Here is a 12,675-nt window from a genome sequence, read left to right on the forward strand (position 1 = left end):
TAATTCACATCACAAGAATTTGTTGCAAGGTTTTTTTGCCCCTTAAAAAACAAAGCCCTTATCTCAGTAAAGGCTTTGGGTATCTTCAAGTAGTTTTGGACTTACAGTGACCCTAAGTCAATCCTATCATGGATTTTCTTGACAAGATTTGTTCAGAGGGAGTGTGCCTTGGCCTTCTATTGAGATTAAGAGAGTGTGACTTGCCCAAGGTGACCCAGTGGGCATACATGATGATCAGGTTATCCAACCCTGGTCTCTGAAGTGGTAAGTCCAACACTTAAACCACTACACCTTGAGAGCTCAATATCTTTAAAATGTTTTTGTATTTAATGTAGAATATTGCACATACATAAATTATATGAAAAAGATATCAATAGGTTTCGCTTTCGAATATAGTAAATAATAGTTTCCTTTTTTCATGTTTATAAAGGGAGCATTAATAGATTGTTTACATTTGTTTGAATCCAAAGCAGTCTGAAATACCAAATTGCAAAGGGCTTTTGTAGCACCTTAGAGATTAACAGAGAGAAAGAAGTTAGTAGCATTAGCTTTTATAGACTAACGTCTATGAGGAAATAGCCATGAAAGCTACTTATGTTACCAACTTTTTTCTCTCAGCTTCTTAAGTTGGTACAAGAGCCCACTGCATATATTTATTTGAATGGCATCAGACCATTAGGGTTGTGATCCAGACGGGTGACTAAAAATTGTGGGCCCATTGACAATCTTTAGTTAAATATTGTATCCAGCTCCTCTCTACTATTGGTTCATTTACAAATGTAAATTGTACAGAGGAAGATAGACTTCTGTAGATAGAGCTAGTGATACCATGCTCCCACAAGGATTTCTGATTGTCTCAGCCATCCACACTACATAGTGCTTCTTTGCAGTACAGGAGTTTGAACATACTACTTTTTACTGTTCCCCCAGTTCTTGAAACCTTGAAACCAAGCTGAACTGTTCAGTCCCTCTCTCACCTGCTGTTCTGTCTACAAATATTCCACCCTCCCCTAAAGTGAGCTATTTAAGTAGAGTCATTAAGCATCATAGGTCAAAGGTTAATTAAACATGCAAGGGATTGACATAGTATTAGTCTTAAAATCAGAGCTGAAGAAATAGCTAAAGGGAAGTCAGCCTTTGTGCCATTAATGTAGTTCTCTTCTCCCTTCCAACCTCCTTCCTTCCTTTCTCTGGTGCACACACAATTTTGTATTTCACTATACTTTCTTTGTTCCTTCCCCTTCAGCCTACTTAATGTATAGAGGAGATATGGTAATATGTCTCAGTGAAGTTGATTTATACCTCCTAAAGGTAACTTTCAAATAAGCTTTGCAGATGGATAGACCAGGAAAAAAGAAGCCACTACTGAAATGAGAATTGAAGGATTTTTGCCATTGATTCAGAGGTACAGTAGAGTCTCACTTATCCAACACTCACTTATCCAACGTTCTGGATTATCCAACACATTTTTGCAGTCAATGTTTTCAATATATCGTGATATTTTGGTTCTAAATTCATAAATACAGTAATTACTACATAGCATTACTGCATATTGAACTTCTTTTTCTGCCAAATTTGTTGTCTAACATGATGTTTTGGTGCTTCATTTGTAAAATCATAACCTAATTTGATGTTTAATGGGCTTTTCCTTAATGCCTCCTTATTATCCAACATATTCGCTTATCCAACATTCTGCCGGCCCGTTTATGTTGGATAAGTGAGACTCTACTGTAGTTGTTTTTATTCTTCTCCATCTTGTCCTTGTCATCCTTTCTAAAATGAAATAATGCCATAGTGCAAAGGCTCCCAGCTACTTATTAGAGATTCTCTAACAGTATATTCTGAGGTTCATGTACAGTCATAATATGTTCAAAATTAGATTGACCAAACATATTGAAACTACCTCCATGTTGTCTGTATTTGATTATGTTAAAATAGGTTCATCCTAACAGTAGTTTTCCATGAAAACAAGTTTGCATTTGAGAGACAGCGTGTCTTCGGTCTTAAACTAAACTGAAAAACAGTTTAGTCTTTTTTTATTTCAAAGAATGTATAGGTTTGGGAAAAAGAGAAATATTATTCCGGGGTCTCTTTTTTGTGGTCAGCCCCGGAAGTTATATGGATAGAAGAGCTTTGTAGTGATTTTCATAACTTGGAAATGATGGAAGATTTTTAAGAGAAAAAGCTTTTCCCGTATGCCTGCCTAGAAGCACCCATTTTTCTTAAGAAAGTATCAGACCTCAACCCATGTGAAAAAAATTATCTTGCCCCTTCCTTCTCTCCCTGCCCCCTGCACATCATAATCTTCTCTATAAAATGCCTTTTAGATATTTGAACGGAGAAAGGATTGAGAAAGCACTGAACAGTTACTTTCTGTCCTTGTTTGAGAACACACAGCTGATAAATTCAGTTTAGGCGAAGATGATAAATACTGCGAGCAGAATATAAATATACACCTGAAGGTAGCAGATTCCTTCTGATCTTGGAAGCTAAGCATGGTTAGGCTTGATTAGTACTTAGATGAAAGACCAGTATGGAATACCAGATTTCAGAGGAAGGCAGTAGTAAACCACCTTTGAGTATTCTTCACCTAAGAAAACTCATGGGGTTGCCATAAGCCAGCAGGCTACTTGAAGGCACACATGTATGGGATTGCCATAAGTTGTCAGGCTACTTGAAGGCATAAACATATACTGTATATATAAATATACACTCTAGGTAAATGCCAGAATGTGCAATGCACACAAAATGTACAGTGAACAGCAAGACATGGAGCTCACACATTGCTGACTGATCAAGTATTTCCTCACCTACTAAGCTGAAAGTGGGAGAGACCGTTATGTCTGTGAGTGTGGAACAATTGGCTGCACTAGGAACTGCACTGAAATATAATTGCTTGTGTAACTAGTTTTACACAAGCATAATTCTCTGCAGGACTCCACTCTAAACCAACTTTTCCCATTCTGGGCCCCTCCAGATATTCTGGCTCTACTGGGTTGATAGTAGCTATAATTCAGCACATCGGGAGGCCCCCAATTTGAAGGGACAATCTCAATAATCTTGATGGTGCAAAAGGTGTAAGGTATGTAGATTTCAAGTAGCTTAGTATGCAAAACCCATCAAAGTTTATCACAGCTCAATTAAATGTTCATGTATTATTCCTTGATAATGCCTGGATTTCAGCAGACATTTGAGCCAGTTCTGCCCCATTGTCACTATATCTCCATTCATCCTGATAATACGTTCTCCCTGAATAAGAGGCTTACATATAATAGTTGTCAAGAACTATATGCAGCAAAATATATCTTTTCTAATTTTGTGGGGGTTATTTTACATTTCTCTGGAATTACGCTATTAATTAAAAATCTGATAATATTCTGGGAAAACAGGGTGAACAGAGATTTTTTTTAAAAACCAGACAAATAGGCCCAGGGAAAATAAACAGTGTTTTCACCAGGTCTAGGAGGTAGAATCCCCTTTTAGCTCCATAGTCAGGGGAATGCTGTCTAATTCCATTCTCATTCACTTCTGGTTCAAGTTGGCAAAGAGAAGCTGTGTCATCAGTTCCTTCCTTCTGGAGTATGTAATGAAACAATGTCTCTAAGCTGCTCTGACTTAGCTAAGAGAGTATTCATACTGAGCTTTTAGTCACCTTTCAGTGCTGTTTTTAGTCATGGATCTGTTCCTATTGTTGGAAAAAAATTCAGGAATTTCTTAACAGAAAGGACTGTATTTTAACCATGGAAGTTGTTCTGTGATGCCTACCTGAAGACATTAGACACAGAATCATTATTGGTTTTTAAAGGCCTGTTGCTATTTCTTTTCTAAGCGCTAAATATATAGCATTCAAGGGCACTCAGAGATAAAAGAAGGGGGATTCCAAGAATGATTGTATCAGAAGAAACTTGTGTACGGAGTTTGTCAGTTCAAGTTATACAAGCATGGTTTGATGTAGCAGCTAGAAAATAAAACTCTCTTTATGTACTTTGGAAGCTAAGGGGGAAGGGCAGTGTGCCTAATACAGTTCTGTAAGAACCACATGGTAAAGAGCAGGATGTGATGCTGGGTGTAGAAATCAGCTTCCTGAAAACCTCCACTTTAGTTGAAAACAAAGTGTCTTTATGCAGTGTATATTGGTTTGAAAGTGGCTATTAATATTCCTGCTAAATATCTGTTAATACCAACTGAAAATCAGGGAAATATCTGAATAAGATTCCCATTGGATGGAGATGAAGTGTCAATCTTCTGCATGTCCCCTGCTAACAATAGAATATTCTACAAAGCCGAAAACTAGGTGGTAGCCTACATTTTACATATATGGTAGTACAGTAGAGTCTCACTTATCCAAGCTAAACGGGCCGGCAGAAGCTTGGATAAGCGAATATCTTGGATAATAAGGAGGGATTAAGGAAAAGCCTATTAAACATCAAATTAGGTTATGATTTTACAAATTAAGTGCCAAAACATCATGTTATATAACAAATTTGACAGAAAAAGTAGTTCAATACGCAGTAATGTTATGTTGTGATTACTGTATTTACGAATTTAGCACCAAAATATCATGATATATTGAAAACATTGACTACAAAAATGGCTTGGATTATCCAGAAGTTTGGATAAGTGAGGCTTGGATAAGTGAAACTCTACTGTATTATTTGAAAATAAAAGCCCACATAAAGGGGCTCCCTGCCTTCCTAATATGTAAGGGTATAACTATATGATCTGTTTCTTTGTTTCTCTCTCTCATTTAGAAGCATTACACAATTTACTGCAACCACATTTAAAAACTAACTTTTAGTCATGGGCTTACAAGCCCTGGCGCTTTGCCGCCAATGGGCCGAATATATTCAATTTTTTTTTACCTTGGATGGAAAAGCTAATTTGGAAAGGCACCTGTTTTCGGGAGAGGTGCTCAAAAATGAAAATGGGGCCTTACGAATGAAACAAACAGGAATGGATATTAATTCTATACTAATGCACAAGACTACTAACTTGTCTATGTCTGACACTTGTCTATGCACTTTATCAAAAGCCCTTGGAATTATGTGTTTTCTTGTGCTCGACCCTTTTATTCATAGTGGTGATGTTGATATTATTGCCTTAACTTACTTGGCCATTCTATGTTTTGTGATATGGTATGTTTTTAACTGATTATTTTACTTGATTGTTATACAATTGTTTTTAGTTATTGATATGTGTTTTAATTTGTTATTCTTTGTTTCTGTGTGGGCTCTGCCCCATGTTAGCCTCCCTGAGTCCCTCCGGGGAGGTGGCTGCGGGATAGAAAAATAAAGTATTATTATTATTATTGTTGTTGTTGTTGTTGTGTTCCACTGTTGCTATATAGGTACTGTGCTTTAGTCTTTGTGTTAGTTTTCCTTTATCATCATTTAGTTCCAAAAGAAAACTAGAAATTATTTTAGCTTATAAATATAAAATAAAATGTATATGTAATATGTCTTACAGTAAAGGTTCTTTTATCTATGTTCTTTGTCATTATGGTTTTAATACCTTTGCTGCATATATGGCTTTATATTTATTGTTGCTTTAAATTGTGACTGGGTTTGAGTGTTGCACAGGTACTAGAAGGGTAAGCTATTAATATTAATAAACAATAATAATGCAATGCAGTTCAGTTAAGATTATAGAAGTGCACCAGTTTTGGTTTAATGTTTTTACTACCGTTAGTGTGAAATAATGATTTGTAAGAGATCAATAATGTCTGTTGAAGATACTCCATTTGTTCTGGTAAGTGGTGCTTGTTACTGTTCAACTGGATGGACTCTTCAAAGATTGGATCAGTGACTGAAGTAAACTGTTTGATAATTTGTACTTAAGTCAATGATTGCTAACAATTCTGAAGCAAAACCCTCAACAAATTCCCAAATTTAATTATCTTTATGTGTGTGTTTGTTACCAGAATATTCTCCTTTCTGGATGTGGTCACGCTATGCCGTTGTGCTCAGGTCTCCAGGGTAAGAATGTTTGCATTCGAGTACTGGTAAGGTTTTAACTGCTTGTCTTTTGGGAACCTCCGGTTTACCATCTTATTGAAAGTCAGTGAAATATCAGTTGAAGCAATGCTTAACCATAAGTGAATGATCCCCTCACCTTTCCACTGTTAGTCTGTTTGTGACAGTACTAGAGGCCCCTCTACTAAATTAGTTTAGTGAAGCAAATTATTGGTGACTTTTAATTGTTTGAGATTTTAATCTAGACTTGCATAGAGAGTCATGGATGGTATACTGTTTGCTTGCCAATGTCCTTCCCCAAAGTGATGAGCGATTAAGGACATTCTTAATATAAATATTAATTACATTAAAAAACTTTCTCATTCTGCCTCACATACATGCAAATAGTTCTGTTATAAAATATTGTGTGCTTACAGTAGGCAAATCTAATCTCCTGTTGTTGTGTTTGATATAGCTTATATACTAACAATTCCAGGTGGGCATTTGGTATCTTAGTACATAGAGAATACATGAGTCCATAATCATAAAACACACACCACAGATTGTCTTGCCTCACTATTCATAATTCTTTCCTGACCTTTCTTTTTCCAGTCAACCTCTGTAGCTTTCACTGACATTTATGAAAGATTTTACAGTTACTGTTTAGAAACTTGTTAAGAGAAAAACCTCTTAGTATGGGAAGCTGCATTTTTGCTTGGAGAAAAATCTATATGAGTTATTAATTTTTATAGGGAAAAACAAATGCAGCCTCTCCTTCTGAAGGGTTCTTGAGTAAAACCTTCTGTATTCCCAAATGTCAAGGTGGATTTCATCTTGTATAAAATGTTAAGCTATTATAGAAAAACAGCAACTTTTATAGGTTAGAAAATAATGATACATCTATTTAATGCACAATTTTAAATATTACAAGCTAATATTTCAACCATTAAATGCTTGGGCAGAAAGAAAAATCTGAACCACAAAGGGAAGAAAATGGTAAAGTTGGAGATCAATCACCAAGAACACATCTCTGCATACCTTTATGGTTACATCTTCTTGTAAAGCAGACAGGTGATGTTCTTAAGAATTGCTTTCATTTGATGAGGAGGAGGACTGTTAAAAGTATATCATACATTGCTAAAGAAGAAAGGCGGCATAGTTAAAAGCTTGTGATGAGTGGAGTAAGTAATTTGGTTTCACATTTGTGGGTTTCCTTTCCAGTACATTGTTACTGCAAGCCCATAAGTACACACAAAAACATGACAGCAAAAATTTCTTACCATAGATATGCTGATGTGATATTCTGCCTGTAACTATGTATTATGAAACAGATACCTAGTTACAGTGAATAACTCTATTAGCTCAGTATCTGACAGCAATGAAATTGTCAGCTTCCTATTACGAATTATAAATAGTCTGAAAATAAAACTGATAGCATTGTAATTTCATTGTACATGCATAAAATCTATAGTATGACCACGTTTTTAATTCTTTATATCTTTCCAGTTGCCCCACCTTTAAATCCTTAAAATACAGTAAGAGCCTGGGAGAAAAGAAAAGCCTGATTCGAGCACTGAAAAGATAACAGTGTGGGTGTTGCACTAGCTCTGAAGTATTCACAACAATTATTGTAATACTTGAAAGCATATAGAAAAGGGAACTTCTTCTCTGAGAAGAAGTCAAAGCTTTTCCAGCACTTTAGTTTTGAAAGAAGGGAAAGGACAACTTGTGTACCAGGTTGTGGGGATATAAATAAGGATTTCTTAAATTCTGTGGTGTGGAAAAAGATTGTTCTTTCACTCAAGAACTAAAATGGATGAACATTAGAATTTGGGCAGACAAAAAATGTTGTTTTGACACAAATCATTGAAGCTTGAACTCAATTGCATTACATATGGCCATAGCCATTAATTTGGATTTTCCTTTTTTTAAAGGATAAGGTGCCCTTTAAACACCTGTCAACACCTGTAAACAGTGATAACCAATTTACAAGAAATCTACCAAAAATCTAGCAGTAGATTCTGATTTTCCTTCCATCCAACCCAGGCTGGATGTGTACTTTGTTCAAGCAGGGATGTTATTTTTTATGTTATTTTCAATGTTCCTTTTTCATTTTAATCCTTCTATTGCCTGTTATGTTCTGGTTTTCTTTGAAGGAAAATATAAGATACTATAATAAGTATGGCTTGACAAATGGCAGAGAATGGATTTTAAAAATGCCTGTAGTAGATCACTTCATAATATTTTTAAGGGAACATTCTTTTTTATCAATAAAATAACTCTCTTCAATTACAGATAATAATGAAAATGGTTTATTGAGGTTATTAATTTTGCTGCACTGAGATGTATGATGATGTAACAAAAATGTTGATTGGGAAACATTAGTGCAAGGAAAGAACTGGAATTTAAGATTTTTTTTTACTTTGGATGTGTGAAATGTTGTGAAGAATTTTAAGGTGTTATCAAGAAAAAAAAGCCATCATTTTAAAAAGAGGGGGAGGGTGGAAACTACATTCTCTGTCTGCTGATTGAATTAAGGTATTGGAGAGAAGATTTGCCTTCTTCCTTCCTCAGTTACTCACTCCATCCTCCAAGGTCAGCAATTGTTTCAGGGAGTACATGAAATAAAACAACATTATGTTGATCTCAGACAAGTGTAGTGTTCCCTACAAAGCCAACATACAGAGACTGAGCATTTGAAGTTTATCGGTGGGATTTCAGGTCTAGGACATGCATGGTATTTTATGTTGTTTCTTGATACTTCTGTTTATATAGGTGTTAGGATGGAGGAGAGGGGGGAGAAAAAGAAGAAATGGAACTTTATTTCCCAAAGCCAAAATCCAGGTGGCCTGGAGATTAAAACAAACAAAACAGTTCATGTGAAAACATTCAAAAGTTCAGCATTCAGAGAATTAAAATATTGTCAACAGTTGAAAACAAATAAAATAATTTTAGAAGTTTTTAAACAGTAATAGTACAGCACCCTCTTAAAATCCTAGTTGAAAATATTTAAAATCTTATACTCTCAGTGGAAGGACAGCAAGGCAGAGAACATTCTAGTCTCCCTATCAAGGGAATTGCAGAGACCACAGACAGTCACCAGGAAGGGCCCATCTTATGTCCCCACCAGCCATGCCTGGGAAGGTGGTGAGGCTGAAAGAAGGACCTCTTTTGAAAACCTTAGGCCCCAAGCAAGCTCATATTGAAAGATACAGACTATTGGTAGCTTGGGTGGTTTAGGATTGAGCAAACAGTAGTTGTTCTCAGAAACAAACCGACAGACAGCTAGCAAGTGGAGCTGTTGTAGCAAGGAAGGTGTATGACCCTGTTCCTCATAAGACTTCAGAAACAACCAAATATAAATATTTATTGTAATCCAAAGAGGATGTAATTAAGATGTATCCTGTGACCAGATCAGGCATCTCCAGGAATGGATGCAGTTGGCACACTAGTTGTAAGTGTGCAGAAGCACTTCTGACCACTGCAGAAATCTGATCTGCCTTCCAGTTGACCAGAAGCACATCTCTCTTGTTTGGATTAAACTTCAGTTTGTTCACCCTCCATCAATCTAGTTCTGATTCTAGATACTGGTCTAGAAGTGAAATAACTTCCTTGGAATTTGCTGAAAAGTTAAGTTGGAGTTAGTGTTAACATCATATTAATGGCCTTGAGCTCCAGACAATTTTGGTGTTCCATACAGATGTTGAATAGGTGGGAGGCAAATCATAACTGAAGTGACTCTGCAGGCCAGCAACCAAGGAATTGAATATTAATCCACCACTTTCTGGGCTTGCCTCACAAGAAAGAGATAATACCACTGTGAAACAGTGCTTCTAAGTCTGATTCAAGCAAGATAACCCATGATAACATGATTAAACTAAGAAAGGTTTGATAGCCTTGACCGACAACTGTCACTGAGATCTGAACAATTGTTGAGAAATGGAACAGAATCAACAGAGATACATTTCACCTGTCCAGTTCCCAGTGACAGTTGTCAGCCAAGGTTACCAAACCTTTCTTCGTTTTGTAACCAGACCTGAAACAAGAATGAAATCAATCAGGATAATCTGTTTTATCCAGGAACCTCTAGTGCTATGAGGCCACTATATAACCTTCCCAAAAACAGAAGATTGAGCACTTTCAAGTAATTATCTATTTTAGAGCAATTCATGTAAGGCTTTTTGAACAGAGATCATGCAACTCCCTTTGGGCATATTTGCACTCAGTCTTGACTATTCCCTTCATCCATCTAGCCACATTGCCTGTGTCACTGAGATGAGAAAGAGTCTAGTATAGATGTAATGATTTTCCTTTCTCCTAAGATCCTATTTACGTTCTTAGGCTATACAAAGAATGTGAGAAAGTACTTCCCTAGCAGTTCTGTGCCTGATTGGGACAGCAACTTTCGTGTGAATTTAAATCAGATCACAATCTTCACCTGCTTTCTATTTTCCCCATATTTAACATTCTGTCTGTCTTCTACCTTTTCACCTTAGGCATGGAATGTCCTGGCCCTCGATGGCAGCAACTGGCAACGCATTGACCTGTTTGATTTCCAGAGAGACATTGAGGTATAATTAAGTGGTGTGCAATTTTTTTCTCTAGTTAAACAGTAATTACAACAGTGCATAAGATTAGTAACAAACCATGTAATCTCCTGTAGTTTACCCCCAGAGACAGAAATTTTTAATTTTTAGTTCCCAGCTCTAGGGAACCTTTAAAACTCTTAAGAGTAGTTAAAAACTGGAAAGTATACCAAATTCTCTCTCTCTTTCTAGAGTTTTCTTCTTTTTGCATGCATTTTTTTCTTGTGTGAACAAATATATTTGACCTCAGAAATATTTTGGCAAGCTCATTTGTATGTGAGAGTGAAGATGTTCCCCAAATAACAGATCTGGACAGCTTGTTAATCTATCTCTAATCTTGCAAGAATATTGCACCATTAACAAATGCCCTACCACCAGAGGCAGGATGAGGAAAAAAAATCTACTTCAGGTTGTAAGATCTGGAATATTCGTTTAAGGCACAAATTTACAATTTCTTTTACATTTTACCACTTAGTTTACATTGAATCAGTTTTTTGAACGATTGCCACAAGGATAAACCTCAGATGCAAAGAATGTTCTGACAAAGTTGCCTGACATTTTGAAAAGCACTAAGCAGTGTCATTTTTCTCTCTGGACATGGCAGGACATATTTGATACTTCCAGCCTAATTAGTTGATTTTCCTATCTTAACATTTAGATCCACACCATAATTTATGGACCATATCACGTCAGACAAAGGTCCAAAAATTCAAGAACCAGCTTTTAATTGTGGATATCACTATTTTTATATATATCAGGATTTCTCAAATTGTGAAAGAGACAGCTAAATCCAGATTTGTACGAATAAAGCCACCTGAGTCTCCCCAGATGCAATCGTGTATTCATAATTGATCTATGATGGGAATAGTTCTGTTGCTTGGCTTATTACAAAATAGTTGTCTATGTATTCTGTTTATCACACACTACTGAGAATATTATACAGTAAATGACAATGAAGGTGGAACTGAATGACAAAAGTCCAATCATGGGTTGTGCCTTTACTGGGAGCATTTTATTTTTGTTTTGTGTCAAAAGCATTGAATGAATAGATAAGTTTAAAACTGATAAAATAAAGGGATCACAAGCTCCTAAATAGTTTTAGATTAAAACGGGCAACAGTGACTGCATTGTCTGTAGCTTTAAACAGTTCTTCCTCTGTGCATGAGGCAGGACATTGTGGGCAAGCATACAAATACTGAGTTGTTTGTTCTGCTCCACAGTTGCAGAAGGTGGCGGATTCTTCTAGGTAGTGCCATTTTACCAGACACTACCTAGCATTGCTTTACTGGGAGCATTCAGATGACCAGTGTAACACAAGAAAAAGATTTTGGCAGCACAGAAGATTAAGGAGGGGTGGGGATTTAACCAAAGAAACAATAACATTTTTGCTACAATTTAGAAGATTCCTTCAGTTATCTTCCTGGTCTTCCTGCAGGGACGCGTAGTGGAGAATATTTCTAAAAGATGTGGAGGTTTTTTACGAAAGCTCAGCCTACGTGGATGCCTAGGTGTAGGAGACAACGCGTTAAGGTAGAACTCAAGTTCTTTGTCATTGTAAAAAACAAAATATTTTTATATCCAGTTTAGAATCTGTAACAAGAATGTCTGAGAGAGTTAAGTACTTTAGTTCTAATGAGGTAATAACATCCTGCAAATAATTATTTATTATTATTTATTAGCTACATTTATATGCCGCCCTTCTCACCCCGAAGGGGACTCAGAGTGGCTTACAAATTAAATTTACATACAATATTACATTAGCACTTCTTTCTTATCATAATTCTCTCTAATACAAAATTTGAGTAGTCCCATACCTATCTGATCAAAAACAATAAGTGCAAGTATGTGTTAGCTAAAAATTGGGAGGTTGGGATGAATGCACATGAATGCACCTGCAGTGTCCTCACATATCTTCCTGGCTGTTAGAAATTCTGTAAATTCTCTGCAAAGATCTAAAAGTGGTCTCTAAACACATTTTAACTAATCATGCTTACAAATCTTTAACCTTTGTACTCTTGTAAGGTAACGAGTATTATTTTTATAATTTTATAAGCTCATTCAGTCCCATGAGATCAGCTAGGAATAGCCTATGGATTCCTAGTAAGCTTAATGTTGAGTGGAGAATGAGCCCAAATCTT

At 36.2% G+C, this 12,675-nt stretch overlaps 1 protein-coding gene across 2 annotated transcripts in view; it reads left to right on the forward strand.

The window, feature by feature from the left end:
- fbxl20 (F-box and leucine rich repeat protein 20) overlaps positions 1–12,675 on the forward strand; it is a 100,707-nt gene that overhangs the window by 66,726 nt on the left and 21,306 nt on the right. The window contains exons 3-5 of one of the 2 annotated variants that reach the window (XM_016994559.2): positions 5,921–6,001; positions 10,448–10,522; positions 11,973–12,067. In XM_016994559.2, the coding sequence (XP_016850048.1) occupies positions 5,951–6,001; positions 10,448–10,522; positions 11,973–12,067 (221 nt within the window). In that variant the 5' untranslated portion in view covers positions 5,921–5,950. The remainder of the gene's footprint in view (positions 1–5,920; positions 6,002–10,447; positions 10,523–11,972; positions 12,068–12,675) is intronic. The other variant, XM_008113326.3, reaches the window with a different exon arrangement.

This window comes from Anolis carolinensis, chromosome 6 (assembly GCF_035594765.1).
Source record: "Anolis carolinensis isolate JA03-04 chromosome 6, rAnoCar3.1.pri, whole genome shotgun sequence".
NCBI lineage: Eukaryota > Metazoa > Chordata > Lepidosauria > Squamata > Dactyloidae > Anolis > Anolis carolinensis.